The 20,016-nt window shown below is 33.4% G+C and overlaps 1 protein-coding gene across 1 annotated transcript in view; it reads right to left on the reverse strand.

Annotated features, from left to right (window-relative positions):
• The window catches only part of LOC111049744, a 191,565-nt gene extending 173,102 nt beyond the window's left edge, over window positions 1–18,463 (reverse strand). The window contains exons 1-2 of the mRNA XM_039429426.1: window positions 18,344–18,463; window positions 10,182–10,211 (exon numbers count right to left, since the gene is read on the reverse strand). Coding sequence (XP_039285360.1) covers window positions 10,182–10,211; window positions 18,344–18,463 — 150 coding nt within the window. The remainder of the gene's footprint in view (window positions 1–10,181; window positions 10,212–18,343) is intronic.
• Window positions 18,464–20,016: the final 1,553 nt, after the last annotated feature.

The raw sequence follows: 20,016 nt of genomic DNA on the forward strand, positions 1-20,016 counted from the left end.
AATTCGTCTTGATTGCTCAAAAATAATAGCTTCCCAATATATGAAATTCCTAAATTCGTAAATAATTTGATCACATTTCAAGCATAATCTGTTTTTAACATCTACCAAGCATTGTTATCGAATTTGTCAGATGTTATTAATTTGTTGTTGAATTTGTTATTGAATTGTCATGAATAAACCATGATTCAAGGGGTCAAAAACGTTGTTTATTTTGGACCCAGAAGTAATCTTGTAAATATTAATGTGTTAATATTGTAGCAATGGTAAGCAAGTTATTGCAGATATAAATATATATAATGTTTATTGAATTAATGTAGCAATTGGTAGAACTGAACGATAGCTCTGCTATTTCGAAGGAGGCACCTTTGAAGAGAATCCAAGCAGCAGCCAACCATCTGGTGGAGTGTCCTGTCTCATATTGCGAGCTGATGGCAGACAGGCCATTGTCAGCGGTACCTGCTAAATTCAATAGGCCGCTTTATGGACAACATAACTATTATCGATTGCTATATCCTGAGTCAATAAATTGTGGCCGCTAGCATAATGGTGGCATGTTTGACATAGTGCTGGGCTCAAGATCACACAATGCCATCAGCTTTATTGTCGTGGCAACTTTGAGTGATGACGTCTCAGCACGTATTCATTATGTAGCCAACAAACTATGTGCCACATTACGTGCGCCTTTGTCGCAATAGCTATCTGTTTACCAAACGCTTAACAACCCTCATTTATTAGTAACAAGATGCCTCACTATTGATTAAAGCCTATAATTGTTATAGTTCGGCATTGATATCTAATCCAATATCAATATCCTATAATCAAAATTATCGGGAACATTCCAGATTGAGAGTCTAATCGGAAGAGTTGTAATAGGATAATTTATTATAATACAATAGTTGAATTACAAAGAATAAATAAGTGTGATCTTAATTTACCATTTGGGAGAAGAATATTGAGATGTCTCAAGAGGTCTCAAGATAGTATTGAACTTTGTACATCACACTTTATCAATAGAAAAGTGGAATTTGAAAGTAGGACCATAACGAAACGGTGAATATTTCTTTGAGTTATTGAATCAGCCTAATCTCAGTTTGTTACTCATACTAAGTTAAATAACAATAATATCATCAAAAAGCGACATGCAAAAGGTGAAAAATGATATGGCTATCAACATTAAATTGACTTTCATAATCCATAGTGATGATTGTCTACATAATTAACAAAATAGGAGTCGAAGTACACAATATAACCAGAATTAATGTCAAATTCCAGGCATTCTGCGGAAACTAAGGTGCAATACTAAGGTTCACTTAGCAATAGCAATCACTCCTTAATCTTTTTGAAGTATTCAGTTCATATTCACGGATCTATTCAAACGTCTTCAACACTATTAATGAACAAATCTGATTCTAATCCTTCTTCAAAAATCATTGATAAATTAAGCCACAATCTTCATTCTAGAAGAGACGAGAGAGAAAGTTGAGTACTTTGGAATTGAATACTATTCCGATGGCAGTGGAATAAACAGCTCAAGGATATAGCAAAGGCGAGGGACGGTTGAAAAATGAACCCTTCAAATCCTCCGCAGTAATTTGCTAGAAGGTTGGTCGTGTGAGCCGTGTAATTTCGTCTTGAAGGAAAAGTGTATCCGTCCAAATAGAAGCGGGTAATGTAGAAAAGGTGCTGTAAAAGTAATGAACGTAGATAATACTGTAATAAAACTTTTCGACTTAGTGGTGTGTGTGATGGTGAAGGGTGGGGAGGGAGAAGGGGAGTGTGTCATTGATAGAGTGCAGTTGTCTCGGCCTCGGCACCCAAGTGACTCGCTTCAGAGTAGATGTTCATAAAGGGGTAAGTTTATTCTCGGTATACAATGGGTTGGCGAATTGCAATGGGGCTGGCTGGGAGACAACCCACCCTTGGTGGGATGATGATGATTTGGAGGGATGAAACGGCGCGCTTGGTCTCCTCTCAAAGTTCAGACCAAACTTGAGAAGAAAAAGTCGCATTCTCTTCGATGCCTCAGGCTCTCTTGACTCCTGACACTGTTCACACAAATACACATTACACGAAACACAATACATCCGTACAGTGTAAGCTGGAATAAAACATCAAACAAACTATTGGTCGAATAAAAACATAAGCGTTTGTTTTTGCACTCCAACTGTAATAATTCCGATCGGGGTGTTATAAAATTAGCACATTATTATTTTCAAAACTGGACTATATTCAGTGATTGATATCCTTCCTTAGAACTGGCCAAGTAATTTTTTATCGTGAAAATAGGCCTATATATCAATAAAACGTCAGAATTATTATTACTAACAGTAACTACAGGTAATAAAACTCATAAATAAATATCTTATTCAAATCTTTGGAAAGAAAACAAGGATTTCTAACTATTTTCTTCGTTGAAAAATTCAATAATTCAATATTTACTCAACAAACTTCATCTTTTTTGTCTCTGTTGGATAATTTTTGATACCAAATGGCAGAAGGTGGAAAACTTCAATGACGTTTGTTCATAGAAGTAGCTATTAATCAGTGATTACTCTATCAAAGATAATATTTTTTGTACAATTTTGGAAATCATTATGGAACCATGAAAAAATCAATATGTTCATATTGATTCTAATGGAATTGTAATAGAAAATGTTGAAATTTGATAAATAATCTCTCTTCAATTTGAAAACGGTAATACATTAATGTTGATAGAGTTCAACTGCATGCGCTTTACTTAAGCAGTGGGCACTGCAAACTATTATTATGCTATTTTTGCTACGGAATATCAACACCATGTTGGGTTTTGAAGTATAATGTGAATGTCAATTCGTCTTGATTGATATGCTTTTATAAAGAAATTATAACTGAGAATCAATATTTGAGGGATGTTCACTCTTCAGAGCTAAACATTCTCAAGATTTGAGCTTTAACAGTGAGTTTTTCACTCTGTAGAGCTGAACATTTTCATGATTTGAACTTTTACGATGAGTAGAGAAAAACTGGAATTTGGAATAACTCTTTGATCAATTCCTTGATCCAGTCAATAATTGGGTATCCTTTTTGCAGCTTGTTCCGAGCGTGATGGAAGTAGGAAAAGAATAACCGATTTACGCAACCTCAATCACTAATTTCCCTAAGGCTAATGATTCCAAGAAATATGCTATCCGATAACATGAGCAGATTTTTTCTCCGGCTCATGATTGTCTATAACGTTATCAGGAAGAGCTTAGAATACAGAGTTATCCAGTTATTACGCAACCCCAATCTATAAAAGATATTTTGTCGGAAAATTCAGTTTAGCGTGGGTGGAAATGTTTGTGTCAGCAAAAAAAAACTTTTTTGAGATGTGAGATATCGTGTTCAAAATGTTTGTTACGTTCTCATCTCTCATTGACACAAAACCAACGATCGAATTCAATATGATTTTTAGGAACACACATGGTTGAAACAGTTGAAAATGTTGGATGCAACATTAAAAAAATGCGAGGAGTTCCTTGATATAAATCGTTTCGTTGAAATAAGATCGATTTGACAATTATTAACAACCTATGATTATTGTACACCTATGACTTTTAAAGATGTTCAATTTAAGACAACAATGGCTCAAACTTTCAAAGAACTAACATAATGTTTTTTTCTAACTTCTTCGAAGATATTTCAAAATATGAGGATATGCTCTGCCTTGGTAAAGAGTATTTTCAAATGAATAATAGACCCACAAGTAATGACCAGCATTACCCACAATGAATTCAAAGTTCACAAGCATAACTTTATGCAGGATAACGCTCAAACCTGCCAGTATGAAACGTTTATCAGGTTTGGGAATTGATTATTGAGAATTGATATCTAATGGAATTGTATAGCCCAAAATTATTATTTTTTTCACATTTAAAAACTCCGTAATTCAGAAGAAAGGTTTTTTTAGTTTTGAAAGTTGAGCAATATTAATTCTTCTTTGAGAATGTGGAAACGTTTATTCACTGAGATAAAGGAATAGCAAAACTGAGGCAGATTATCAGTATCTGGACCGTTATCATGCTGTTATTAGTGTTAAAAATGACAATAGATGTTTAACAGAGACATTTTGTAACAAAAGCATAGATGATATCTTGAACTCATTCAATGAATATTTTATTGATATATTATGTAACACTCTTAATCTCAGTCCAGACATTCACAAGGCCCTAAACTACTGTAATAAATCTCCTAAATGGAATAATTTTCTTATATCATTCCATCCAGTTAAAGAAAGGGAAGTAATTGACTTAATAAATAATATAGAATTATCAAAGACACCTGGCTGGGATGAATTTCCACCTTTCTTGCTTAAAACTTGTTTAATGTCTCTAGCAAAGCCAATGGTGCTTTTGATAAATTCCTCATTTAGAAATGGTGTGTTCCCGGAATTCTGGAATAATCAACTGTGATCCCTATATTAAAAACAGGAGAACCAAGTAATCTGAATAATTATAGGCCTTGTAACGCCGTATTCTGGGGTTACATGTGCCCAGCTTGCAATCTGTCGGTAGAGCATGAGATATTTGAATATTTTTGATATTTTGACACATGCTGAAATAAAAATAATATCATATAATTCTTACCAGCTCTTCGATGAGCTTATACCAATTTCTGCTATCAATCGTTGCAAACTGCTGCTGCTTTATCAGTCGGCAATCTTTACCGCTGGCTTGACTGGCCCGCAATTATAGATGACTAGCCGTCAGGCTCGCTTCGCTCGCCATATCCGTCTGGACCCCCGACTGGATCGTCCAAGAATGAAATCAGCAGGCTCACTTCGCTCGCCTGCATTTTTCATTTGAGCATTTTTATCATATGTTAGGACGATCCAGTCGGGTTTCCAGACTAAAAGGATATGGCGAGCGAAGCGAGCCTGATGGCTAGTAATAATTATAATATTCCCAGGAATAGCTCTGATTGAAGTAGCAGTGCCCAATCAATTTTTCCGCGATAAATGCATTTCAATCTTGAACTTGGTGCCAACCTAACAAAGTCAACTCAACTTAATGCCAACCTGACAAAATTATTAATTTAGTTACCAGTTACCAACTGTTTCGAAGAGGTACTCTCTCTAGATTATAGTTTTATATTAACATATGATATGGACATTTTTCAATTATAATTAAGAGAATAAGAAGAAGAATATACATGCTAAAAGACGAACTTTAAACCCTTAAAAACCACCCTTAGAGTTAAAATATTGCCAAAAGATTTCTTAGTGCGTCTCTAAAGGGCCAACTGAACATACCTACCAAATTTGAACGCTTTTGGTCCGGTAGATTTTCAGTTCTGCGAGTGAGTGAGTGAGTCAGTCAGTCAGTCAGTGAGTGAGTGAGTGCCATTTCGCTTTTATATATATAATAGATGAAGAGACTGCAATACTGCTTCGACTTAATACTATGACCTTGTATTAATTTGATTCCAGTGAATGGATTGAACCATTTAAATAAATCTTGAGAACGTATTATTTCTGAAGATTTAATGATCGGTACTGTATATCGCTGATTTGTCCAACTTATTCAATGAAGATTACAGTTGGTTGATACTTCTATTAATGCGTCAATAATAATAAATAAAAATACTAGTACAAGATTGGTCATGCATGAAGACAGGATCAAAAATGAAAAGAACACCATTCAATCAATAAACATATAATTACAATAAAATCAACGAGCAAAAAAATATATGAAACAATGAAAGCAAATATTATAAGAGAAAATATACAAGAAAAATATCACAGATCGCTCAATTAAAATTCTTATTCGGTTTAATAGCATCAGTATTCATGAAAAACTTTCATGATTTTTATATCAGCATACATTTTACTGACTTCTATAGTTCAATCATTCAAGCTTCTGCTTATCGAGTCAGGGTTTTATAATTCATGATTTCAATAATATAAAACAATTCAATAATATTTGATACTTTAAATATAAAATCTCAAGGCATATGTTCGGCCATCAGTGGAAGTTAGATAAATAATTTATCTTGTGAACTTTGAGCTTGCATAATTCTTATTATGCTAATAATACTGTTATTCGAATATATTAACTGAGCGTATATAATAATCTCAAATAGTGATATATAATTTAAAATTCAATTCTCAAATATACATATATTTTAAATATGCCTTTTCCCTTATTAATACTACTAGCTCAATTAAGTTTAAATCAAGCTTGATTTCTAAGTAATACCTTCGACGAGCTAGCTTTATGAAATTTCTATTAATTCGTAGCACTGACGATCCTCTTAATAAATTACATTTCAATAACTCACGTGCGAAGATTTTTCACAAATTTTAAAGATGTAGCATGGTTTTCACCTCGTGTGTCCTGTGCTTTTCTGGTAGGCTGCTGTCGTCCTCTCCAATGGGGATATTTAAATCGATAACTCATGTCATAGTGCGGCTTTACTGAGTTAGGATTATTAGTTATTAAAAGTCTTTGATACTTAAACTTTTGCAATAAATAAAATTTAATTTTTATAAGGGAATCAGTTTAAAGCTCTCGTGATGGCTGGCGTCTTGGTCGGTCTCTGGCAAGCAAGTGGGCATTTGGTCTTCCCCTATTCTCTCTCGACGATACTTCCGACTCTGAATTTGCACAAAATTTAAATGAATTTCTCTATTGGTGGATTTCAAAAAATCTGCGATGACGCAATTTGAAACTGCCAAATAGTCCATATCACTAGAGCATATTACTATCTTAAAATTGATTATTTTTATCCTTAACTCTTATTTTATTTTAATTACATTATTCCGTACATGCTACAACAATTACAAATTTCTATAATTTTAATAAAGACCACGTGGAGATTTTGAGTTAAATACCTTTTAGCGCCGAACGAATATTGTGCTCTGATTAGTGAACAGTCAGACGCGGCTCGAGTGTACAGAATGTATCAATGCGCATAGAAAAATTAGGCCTTACTTCCTTTTTATTTTTTATTATGTTTTTGTATTTTATACTTGCTCACATATATCAATAAACATTTATACATATTATTCAAACATTCACATCTTTTATTTTGCATGCTATAAATATACGAAACCCTCTTGTCCTTTCTTAACGAATGCTACCTAGATGCAATTATTTTGCTAGCGAGTATCTGATTAAATTGTAGAATTTCGGCTTGATCGTTATTGACATTGCCGACAAGCATTGTTTATATAGAACCTAAACTCAAATTCATACAATATTATTGATTTATTGAATAATTGAGAAATCGATTTTCATTTCAAATTGCTGGCCATAATCTTAGCCTTTCTAGTCGTTATCGTCTTATCTATATCTTCGACTGATAACACCATTGGTGACAGATATTTTTGTTTTTCTGTCTTAGACCTAATAGTTCATTTCAATTAATGAAGTTTTTATATCGGTATCAAATTGCACCGTGACAGCCTATTGCAATCTTGACAGCTTTCTCCAAGATTTATGAGATGGCGGTGGCTTCCAGATTGATTAGATATATGGACACGAATAATCTACTCCATGCAGATCAATTTGGGTTCCATAAGGGCAGAAACACAACCAGGGCTTTATATGAGTTCATTTCATGTCTTTCATTGGCCGTTGATGGATCACAGTAGATGCCTGCGGCCCACTGTGATCTGTCGAAGGCCTTTGACTGTGTCAATCATTCTATTCTTTTGGAGAAACTGCGCTACTATGGAATAGTTGAAACAGCTCATAAATGGTTCAGGTCTTACCTGAAGGATAGGCAACAATGTATAAAAGATAAACATCCTCTAAATCCTCTGCTTTTTTGCATATACCTATAGTGGGGTGCCATAGGGATCGATCCTGGGACCTCTGCTATTCATTATATACGTCAATGACCTCCCAACATCAGTCCCCCATTCAAGGTTAATAATGTTTGCAGATGATACTACAGCTCTAGTAACAGATAAAAATCAAAAAAATCTAGCAAATAATATAAAAAATGACCTTGATACCATGTCCTGCTGGCTCAAAGCAAATGGACTCTCTCTTAATTATAATAAGACTTTTTCAATGAAGTTTAGCTACAGACAACAGAATTCCTTTTTCATTAACTGACAGCAAACTGAAACCAGCGAAATTGATAAAATTCTTGGGAGTTACAATAGATGAGCATTTGACTTGGAAGGAACACATACAGAGTCTCACCTCCAAATTGAACCGTGCATACTTTATGATTCTAAAATTGTCGCATTCGGTGGACAGAAACACCCTCATCACAGTATATTATGCCTATGTCTATTCCCATCTATGCTATGGAAATATCTTCTGGGGTAATTCAACAGACAGTTCTAAGGTATGTTTAATGCAAAAAAAGATACAAGAGTGATTTTCGGGTTGAGACAAAGAGACTCATGCAAGTCTGTTTTTCAAAATCCTCAGATTCTCACCTCGCCTGCAATCTACATTCATCAGTTATTAATTTTCATCAAGAGTAATATCAATAAATTTCAATTTTGCACAGAGAGACATAATTACTCCACACGCAATCAGCATTTGCTATTGTATCCAGTCCATAGACATGCGACATATGAGAATCCCTCTTATTCAGGATTAAGATTATATAATAAATTACCTGAGACCATTCGAAAAATCGAATCTCTAAAGCTCTGCAAAAAATCTGTGAAAAGAATCTTAGTTGATAAAGCGTACTACTCGGTGGCAGAATTCAAATAACCATAGACTCTGCACTCAATGACACACATTAAAATGCTCACATTCGCTCTATTTTTAGGACTAAGAATAATGATAGACCTAATATAGGATACACTTTGTTATATACTGTTACTGATTATTTTACCTATTAGAGATCTTACTTAGTTCTAAGGATGCAATTATCTGACAAACCACCTATCAAATGGGAGTATTCCCAATATTATGATGTAATGTGATGAAATAATAAATAGAATAAATAAGAATATGATTATTATGTAAATTGGGTTTTTTTCGGATAAATCTGATAACTGGGTTTTTCAACTTTAAATTTCGAAGTAGTGTTGACTAATGGACTTCAACGCATTTTGAAGATGACGTCTGCGATAGTAATGATGGTTAAACTTGCCTCCAAGTGTGTGAAATCAGTGATCGTGTGAACCCGTGAAATTTCAATATTGACATAATATTCGTCCTCATGCTTCTGCGGAACGCTCAAATGTGATAAGAATTATTTAACCTCAAATAATCCCAATTCATGTAACCAAATATTCAATACCTACTAATTCAAACAATCATAAATCATGATACTATTATGATTGAAATAGAGCTCCTCTTCTTAAAAATTGTCAAAAATAATGTAACATTTTCCAAAATAAAATGTCCATGCAGCTAGAGTTTGTGGAATAACCATATTCTAGTATGTAAATCTATAATTAGAATGGGGAGGAAATAACAAGTCAATTCTCAGGCAATTCATAGAAATTTTTATTGCTGATAACTGATAGCTATTATTAGCTAAGAAACGTCAATACTCATCATGATATGCGAAAATATGATGGCCCCAGCTGATTATCCACATGTTCTTGTTGTGTTACCGAGGCTGATTGACAAATAGAATTTGATAACAATAATCACGATTAACTAACTAATCACAAGACCAAAATAAGCCATGTCTCCATCTCCTTGAGGCTATCGACTGATTTTATCTCTACACTAGCTCTTTCGCCTAGATGACTTAATTTTCCTAAAAATAGGAGGATCAGAATAAAATATTAGGTTCTTAGAGAGTGTATGCTTCTCCTGGTTATAAAGGTCAGGCTGCAATCTTCATCGATTAAATTCCATGCTCAATGTGAATTCCATGAACTGATGGATTGTGTGGATTCAACAAGCTCAAATACATTGGTATGTAATCAGCAGAAAATACGCCAGCTTCATTGTATTGGAGTTTTCATTTGAACATACCAACGAACCGATTCCAACAATTCAATCATGTGATTCGAATTCCGTTACCGGAGATTCTAATTAAGCTTCCAATCAATACTACAGCATTCATGTCTAATAGAAAATGTTTTCAGGCTCATCCATTTATTTTAAAATGCACATAACCAGAATAATTTGTTTCATCCAACCAAATATTTTGTTCAAGTCTTTTTCATTGTTTTGTGGAATGGGTTGATATGAAATATTTCAAAAATCATGTTAAATAGTAATGATAAATACCTGCTGTTCTTCAGTACTCAGTTGTCGAATCTATTTGTAGTATAAGTAACTCGCACTATTTGTAGTATACTTATCAAAAGTCAATATATCAAGATAGAAATTGCCCGTACCTGAAAAATGAAAACAATATATCATTAATGCAGGAAGTGTTATTAATAAGAAAACATAATAAAAGCAATATACATTTTACGACATGGGAAAATACTATCACAAAATAAAATGAAATGCCATTTGAGTATTAGCATCTCGAGGTACTAGACCTGTTTGAGGAGGTGATATGAAAATTGATAACAAAACTAGCGCTAAAAAGTAGTTAATGAGGCCGACAGTCGCATATGAAGTGACACATATCACACAACAGTATCGATGATTTATCAATTTTAGCTTCGAAGTATATTGTACAATATTATGATATACAAGTTTATTAGGCTACATTAGAGTTTCTAAGAAAGGTATATTCTCACATTCCATCACAAATCTCTTGACATCTCTGAAAAACCTTGATCGTATCTTGCATTGCCTTATCTCCAAGGGCATCAGGTTGTAGAACTTTCTTCTAAATAAGAAACAAATTTCATGATGTCAAAGTGGTTTGGTTTAGGTTTACAAGCTTCGTATATATAATCAAGCATCCTTAATAGAGCATGTCCACAGTTGAATATTGAAAATTTATTCATTTAATTTATGTGACATTCAATTTTAACATATTACAATATATTATGTGGAATTGATACGCTAAGTGTTTTTGAGATATATCATGTTATGAGACGATTAGTGAATTAGTTTGCGTAAAAAATCCTGATTGAACAGGAAATCTGGATGAAAATGCTCTCTCTGCAATCAGCTGAATAGCCTAATCAACGTAAATAATTTACTCGAATATTGGAATTTGATTAGATCTGGATCATAGAGCGGAAGTACATTTTTACAGTTAATCGGTAATTCAATGCTCTTACAAACACTTGGAAATATTTTAATAGGTAGAAAATATCAATTAGGTGGAATATAGGGAATATTCCAGGTGCCGGCCGTACCACATTTCAACTTTTGCACGATCTTTAATGAAATTCATCCAATTTCAACAGACAAATTATTTCTAGATTCAAAACTCGCAAAATGTGGAAAATTGAAGTGTTCTTTCAGTGTTGAATGAACCAACTCAGGAACCAATTAATTTTTTCCCTGCTAGTTGTAGAACAGTATTTTCTATGTTCTGGACTACCATATCTATTCATTATTTTCTTCCTGGACGGATCCTTACAGTAGACTCAATTTCCTCACGCAAATCTGACAAACAGACTTGACAAACAGATAGCAGCAGGAGAACAGAATCTTTCCAGTTTTGTCTTATGCGCCAAAAATCTTGAACTAGCTGAGCTCAGCAAATACATCTAATTCTGTGAGCCGTGTTGCTTGAGATGAGAAAAGACGCGAGTAGGCTGAGATTGAACGTAAACGTTATAATACGTGATGTTATACATCTGTGGAGGAGCACATACATCTGACAGACAGAGGATGTATATCTTGGACTCACACGCACGACGGCTCACACACACACACACATCAACCATCACACATCTCAAACAGTAAAATCTCTTCTCGTCTTCCTGCACAAAGTTGGTAGTTCTCCATTTTTGTAATCCATCTCTGTCATTCCTCTTTCCTCCCTCTTCTTATTAGGACAGAATAGTGTAATATATCTTCAACGTTTCTAGCCAGCCGTCACTGAAGTAATTGAAATATAGGAGCGAATATCGAAACATATAGTGCTAATTAGGTACTTTCTGTGTTGAAGCTTGTACAAACATTATAATATTGGTTTCTCATGTGTAAGAGTTCAATGATTTTAAAGGATTGAAGCGTTAAGTTGAACACAATGGAATTAAAAAATAAATATTTTATAAGAAACGTCGAGACATGTGATGCTTGAAGAACATGTGATCCAATGCTTGAAGAACAGAATAAAACATGACAAATTCAGTAAATAATGACCCCAGTTTTCAAGCAATCTAATCCTGGATTGTTGCAATGGATGTACCATATAACTAATATTCTTATTACATGATTCAAAATCGAAGAATGACATTTTTATGTTGGCACAAGCATATCTTTCCTCACTCGACAAACAAGATTCGAGAGAGAGGATATCTTTTCAGTTTTGTCTTATGAGCTAGTTGGTCTTTGTTTTATGTCAATGTGACTGTTGAAGATTCACAAAATTCTTATTGAGCCTCCACATCCTACCTCTACACCTCTTTCAAGAGTATTTCACACGCTTCATTTTAAAGATTGAAGAACTATGTTCGTGAGCGATCAGTAATGTTCATCTCAGAGAATGGAGTCTCAATTGATTTGATTGAACTTGCAGGAAGTAAACAAACGCCAACTATCGACATTTGCTGGCAGTCTATTACATCCATAGGGAGACAAGGGCAAATCAAATAGAAAACAGTCTCAAGTTTCAAACAAAAGAACTAAGTGTACCCGAAGAATAGGAAGAACGGTTTGTTTGTTGACCAACTGGAAAAGAGATGACGACTGTTTCTTACTTCAACTACTTCCGACTCGTCCAATTCAATAGAGCTTTTAGCCCAAAAACAAATCTAGCACAAAATATCGTTCCATTGCCAGATGTATTTTGAACAAAGATAGTTCACTCAATTGTGTGACGAGCACAGGAAAATAATAAGACAATCAATGTTCGAAAATCAGCGAAGTCTCATTGTATACTACACCTTATTTAGACACATCACATCATTCACACAGCACACACATACACCATTTCTACATACTAGGGAAAATTATTCAATTTTGACTTAATTCTCCACTGAACAGCGGAGAGTCACAATGATTGATGATGATAAATATTATCACTATAAATAATAGAAGTCGTCAATGTTAAGCCATGTACACAGTGAACATAGGATCGACATACATTATCCCGTGGATGTGTAAACCAATTCTTTTCTCTATAATAATATTATAAATTTCGCAAGTTCATGAACTTGAAATTCGACCATTCTCGCCTGAGAATGAGGCTATTGTGTTTCAACTCATTAGGTTAGAACGAACATGGATAAAAAAATATATATATTAAATATAAATTATTCATAATTTTCAAGCCGTGTCCACACTGAACAAATGTTCTACAAACATGTTTGTTAAGAAAGTTTGGGCAAATTCTATTATGTTTGACAAACAATGTTTGCCCGTGACCATAGTGGACGCGTCACCAAACAAAATATTTGTAGTGGGAAGAACAGTTTTTATGTTTTACAGCTTTATTACAGCTGTTAACACTGAGTTTGGAAATACAGTATTTTTTTGTATGACAAACAATGATTGCACAAACTCTTTAAAATGTTTGTCCCTGAGCTCCTCAACAATCATGTTTGCCAAACAAAAAATACTGTATTTCCAAACTCAATGTTAACAGCTGTAATAAAGCTGTAAAACATAAAAACTGTTCTTCCCACTACAAATATTTTGTTTGGTGACGCGTCCACTCTGGTCACGGGCAAACATTGTTTGTCAAGCATAATAGAATTTGCCCAAACTTTCTTAACAAACATGTTTGTAGAACATTTGTTCAGTGTGGACACGGCTTGAAAACTATGAATATTCAAATTATGAATAATTTATATTTAATATATACATTTTTTTCAATCCATGTTCGTTCTCACCTAATGAGTTGAAACACAATAGCCTCATTCTCAGGCGAGAATGGTCGAGTTTCAAGTTCATGAACCTGTGAAATTTATAATATTATTATAGAGAAAAAAATTGGTTTACACATCCACGGGATAGGAGATACACAAATGAATAATAGAATTTTTTTAACTTCTTTAACAAACATGTTTGTAGAACATTTGTTCAGTGTGGACACGGCTTGAAAATTATGAATATTCAAATTATGAATAATTTATATTTAATATATATATTTTTTTATCCATGTTCGTTCTAACATCCACGGGATAGGAAATACACAAATGAAGCATCATCACGTCTGAACTGATTGACTCGAGAATTTGCATTGAGAATCTCAATTTACCGTGGATGGTTGAAGGCCTATTTCCAATTCGTCAAGTTTTCAGTTCATTATGTTTTCAATTCTCAAGTTTCCAGTTTGTTATACTTTACTCGATAGTGGTCATAGACTAAATTGTTTATTCAACGATCTATCTTCTATCTTCTCATGTTTCCTTTATCAACATTTTTTTCTTTCATTATTTACTTTATATAAAGGATCGAATTGGCTTTAAAATGAACCAAATATGAAATATACGATATGTTTCACGCATCATCGAGTCTTCACTACTGAATTGAATTTTGCAATAAGATTCCTAATTTACCGATGATGATTGTAGGCCTTTTTTCATTTTCGTTAATCATCTACTAATAATTGAAACAAATTAATCCAATTTGTAATACAAAGTTCACCTAATATAAAAGTCCAATCAAATCGTTTTCCATTGTTAACTATTTTATAGTTTTTGAGTAGTTATATTTTCAATAGCAGCATGAAACTATAAAACTAAATTCAATTCATTTGTTTTGCAAACCTTGCGGAGCACGGGTTAACTGCTAGTATGTAATAAAATCTGCTAACTCTCATACTTGAAATAAGTTGATTGTACAATCAATCAAGATGAACACTGTTAATTTGATTCTTTTTATTGAGATTTATCTCTGTGAATAAAATTAGAAATGGGCTGCGAGATTAACTAAGAATTCATTAGAACATTATACGATTTTAATCCAGAAAGATAAATTCACTTTGGTTTTGAACAGCTAAGGGAGCAAACAAGCGTTTAACTCTTAATTGCTGGGCTCGAAAAAGGGAGAATAGTTGCTACAAAAAATCCAACATAACGAGCAAGGTACAAGTGCGCTAGCGAGTCTTATCGGCAGAAACAAATTCCTAAAACGATTCTCAGGATTAGAGTCTTGAGCCGTTTCGTCTTGTACTAAATACGAATGGAAGCTGGATCCATGTAATCTAATTAATTCGTACCTATTAAGGGAGAAATTCAACCACCACCAATTAAGCTGATAAGGTAGCATAATTTTAAAAGAAACTTGAGGTTATCTGAAAAAGAACTCCCAAAATCGAACTGACAAGAGTCACATAAGCTACTTAGAACTAACATGAGCTATGAAAAGAAATTCAGTTATATCATTAATAAACTTCAATTTACTGTATTGGAGAACTGTAGTCAGCGATTGAGACGGAAAATGATTGCTGAGGTGAAATTATTTTTGAAAGAAAATGATGTTACCAAATAATTCCATTCGAACAATATTGATCATCTCCATGTAATTATCCCCCAAGTACCAAACTTTTAAAAATTGAAAACGTGAAATAACGTATAACCCAGTGATAATTCTAAACTGTAGAACTGATTTCTATTCCATATTGCCGAATTATCTACAAGAGTATTCAGGAATCATAAAATTATTATATAAGTCAAAGAAAATATCAGTTCTTCAAACATAATATATAGTAGGTGCTCACTAAATATCGGAATAAAGATGTAAAAGTAATTGGGATGAATTTATATTCTCGATAGGTACTTTACATTTTCATTGAATTCGATATTCAAGAATATGGATCTTAGTGTAAACTAATAATCCAGTTTTCCATGGTGGAGACCACGGTATATTTTCATCTAAATATCGTGGTGGAGACTATAGTAATAAGCATGCATTTTTTCAAGATTCAACTTATATGCCTAGAAATTTATTTTCACATACTATTTGCGCCAATAATACGCCAGCTCAACATTTAGCTATCATGCCAATAAAGCTCAGTTCGTTGATATGGAAATTATTATACGTTGATCTGTGAAAATTGATTCACTCAATTTTAATAAATTCAGTCAAAGTTCTTGTTTTTCCCGTAATCGTGATGATTAGTTCACTCATTAATCAGATTTGCTTTGGTGGAATTAAGAAGTACCTCTATTATATGAAATTATTTATCAATTATAATTTCAAATGAATTATTATCAATTCTAGTTAGAAATTACGAGCTAATAATTCCTCTCATTGGATGGAGAACAACATTTGTAGGAAAACTCAACTTCAAACTAACTTGTACATTTCGAAAGTTTAATTCCATCCACGCAGCTTATAATGCAAGTGATGTTCAAAAGATTAAAATAAACGATAAAGGAATGCTACACAGCTAATCGCGTGACTGTTATTTCCAGGAGAAACTTCTGTCAAGGAAAAGAAAGAATCAAGTGATTCACCTCCAACATTATTCAATGGAATCACAATAATAGCTCATTTCGAGTTTCAATTACCCCTTCCGTGAAATTGAGGCGAACTTGTTAAAACGTTATTCCGAAAAGCGCTTTGACTGGTGAACTGGAACATAATTTCTTCTCAGTTGCATTAAAAAGTCTATATTTTGAACAATGGAGGAAGGCTATGTTAAACAAATTTGGGAGCACACTGGCTAGCTTAATCGGAAGCCAGGGGTCTTTATCAATACAAAAAAAAAACACAGATTTGAATTGAAATGAGTGAAAAAACAGGAGTTCATTGAATATTGATGCAATTAGCTTGGTTCTTTCAGAATTTGAAGCTTCAAAAATGTTCTAAATAACACCTCTCCTATTCATTCATAATACACAATTAGAAGCTCAGAGTAGCGTACTTCCATAGCAATTTCAAGTTTTGTTATGAATAGTTTTCTATAATGATGAATATCCAAAAAAACTTGAATTTTTCTCAAAGGTTTAATCTATTGATTAATGGGAAGTTATTTTATGATTCTCATTTTTACAATCAATCGTAGTTCGTCCTACTTGAAGGACATGGAACGATTTCTTCTAAAGGATTCAATAGACTAATCAATGTGGAAATGATCGATTGAAATGTTCATTAATTTGATCATTGTTATTGTTTTAATGGCAGGAATCATGCGATCATCACATCTTCCTACTCAACAATGAGATTATAGGAGGATAAAAGAATGTTTTAACCACCGAACATTTCGTAGGATGATTAACTTTTGTAATTTGTATACTTCATGGAACGCCTCCAAAACTGAATTTTGGGATTACAAAGAAGATTTAATCAAAAGTCGTGTTTCTGATTCTTGATACTTAAATATTTGATTGATCGGATCACACTGTTCTACAATAATATTTATTTGATGCCTATCATAATTTATTATACGGATAAGGTTTCCAATTATTTGAACAGTATCAATTTGTACTGGATACTTCAAGGATGGAGGAGTAAGTTCTCTGAAAAACATTGTGACAAGAGTTAAGAACTCTCATAATATTACGATATCCATCCAATACACAATATATACTTCACATTTTTTTAATGGATTTCCATGCGCTCGTACACTCACCAAGCTAGCAAGTGAGTTTATTTTTCAGAAGTAAAAAGTAGATTATTGAAGTCATATTTAGGCCTATATTTCAACAAAAAGACTGGGAAATATGTTTGTGTCTTATCTCTCAGTTTGTTCTTTCTTTAGGAATCCGGGATAATTGGGATCAAATGGGACTGAAGATGAGGTTATCAGTTCCTCCTTATATGTTATATTAAATCTCAAGCTAGAAAATATACAATCCAATATAATATTTAACAAATCTCAAGGACTTCCTTCAACTTCCTCATAACTTCCTATCAATTGATAGTTTCCTTGATATTCCTTGAGAATAGTTGAAGTTTTCCAGAATACTTATTAATAATATTATGATAAATATTACTAGACCAGCGCTCCTTTTTTTGTATTCTTCAATATTTTAGGTCCAATTTATTATTAAAAATTGTAATTATAATCAATGTGAAAATGATTGATTGAAATGTTCATTAATTTGATCATTGTTATTGTTTTATTGGCAGGAATCATGCGATCATCACATCTTCCTACTCAACAATGAGATTATAGGAGGATAAATATAATTTCTATGAACTCTTCTAACCATCACTGTCTAATCAGAAAAATAGCCAACATTATTGTTCATTGAGGAGAAAAACGCTCTTAAGTGGATTGTTTAGGAGACTTTCGGTTCACAGAACGGAAGTATTCCAAGCAAAAGGTAAGCGCACGGGTTTGCAAGTGGTACGATTTATTTGGAGAGAATTTCAAGTGTAGTTTGTGTGTTGGTGAGCGTGTGTGTGTGTGTACGCGCGTGCTTGTGCTTTGTGGTTTCAACATGATTGAGCATCTTCTCACGTTGGCCCATTTCGTTTGCTATTCGGCCGCCGTGACCAAGTAGAGCTCCCGCTCCGGTCATTCCTGGATTTTCCATGACGGAGAACTGTGAGCGGCTTTTCCTCTAATGCACTCTAGAGTTTTTCACTCTCCGCTACCCGGCAACTGGCGGAAAAGCTTCGAAAAATTACTAGCTTAACTGGCTTTGTCCTTGTGACTCTAATATCAGTTTTCCTGTTGAATAAGTACGATACTTGCTTGCCTGTTGACTTCACCAGACCCAACACAGATTAAATGCCAACAGGAAGAATGTTCATAGAATACTTTAGCATTTAATGCCAGTCAACAAATCAGCCAATTATTGAACGCGCAATTGAACTCGTGTGCTATTTCATCCCTCCACACTTGCCACTTTTCATTGTTCTTGTACCAAAATTATTCGAGTCAACTTTTTCAGTATCAAACACTCAATAATCTGATATTATTCTCCTGAAAAAGCTTCAGATAGGAATGATCTCGATCTCAATGGTTGTTCATTCAAACGAGTATCTTGGCACATATGCAAACCAAGAAGAATTTCAAAATATATGTTTAAACAAATAACCCGAAAACATTATAATTTCATCCACTCATAAAAAAGTCCCTTATGTCATTTAAATTCCAATAGAAGTGGCCTACATAACAGATCAAATTCACAAGCGATATGGTGCACCACCACGGCTTCATAACTCTTTTGTAACAATTACACACGTATTTATGATGAAATTCACTTTACTGTTATATTCATCGTGTCATAATATAGAGAAATGGATATTCAGGAGAAAGAAAACTGTTTCTATTCTTGAAAACTGTTCCAGTTTCGCTCTTATATTCTATTTGCATCAAGTTTATGGATATTATTGTAATTTCATCAGGTTTAACTTAAATACAACTTCGCCACACCACTTGTAATATTTTAAAGTGCAATAATTACCTAATCATCCATCTATCTGCCAAACAACTATGTTATATTAAAATTCAAGTCACATTTTTTAATTATTACCGTTTTGTTTTGTTCTCGAACTTAGAAACCTATAACAGGTGAAGTTTTTCAGGATTGATTTCATTGAATCGAATAAGGTTTGTTATCAAGAGTAGGAGTTTTTTCACATTACACAAAATTTCGCAGCATTTCCATCAATAGATTCTTGAAAGAATTTATTCTTCTATCTTATTGATAACATCAGTGAATGAATTCGCTGTTGAGAAATACTCTGTAATCCTGATTATTATGAACGTTTATTTTCCCAGAAAAGTTAAAACTTGCTTTGCAGACTTTGAGTCAGGCCAAACGACTTATTATTGTGAATAATAAAGTGATAGTATTATAAGACAATAGATTTGATTCCACAAGATAATATGGAAAAAACTACACTTTATTTTGCGTTGGTGTGTATGGGATGGTATTGGAGAAAAGGAACTCCAGATACTGAACAGGACCTGTACAAAACTAGAACCCTGAATTTTCAAGTTTTGAGAAGCTTTAAAGCAAAGTTAGTAAAATCGATCAGTTTTATCTCACCAACTTTTAAAATATGATAGTTTTTCAATCGAACTCTGACAGAAAGATTAGCCTAGCTCCGAATATAATGGAGAATGAACTTGTTATTA

The sequence above is a fragment of the Nilaparvata lugens genome, chromosome 5 (genome assembly GCF_014356525.2).
Source record: "Nilaparvata lugens isolate BPH chromosome 5, ASM1435652v1, whole genome shotgun sequence".
NCBI lineage: Eukaryota > Metazoa > Arthropoda > Insecta > Hemiptera > Delphacidae > Nilaparvata > Nilaparvata lugens.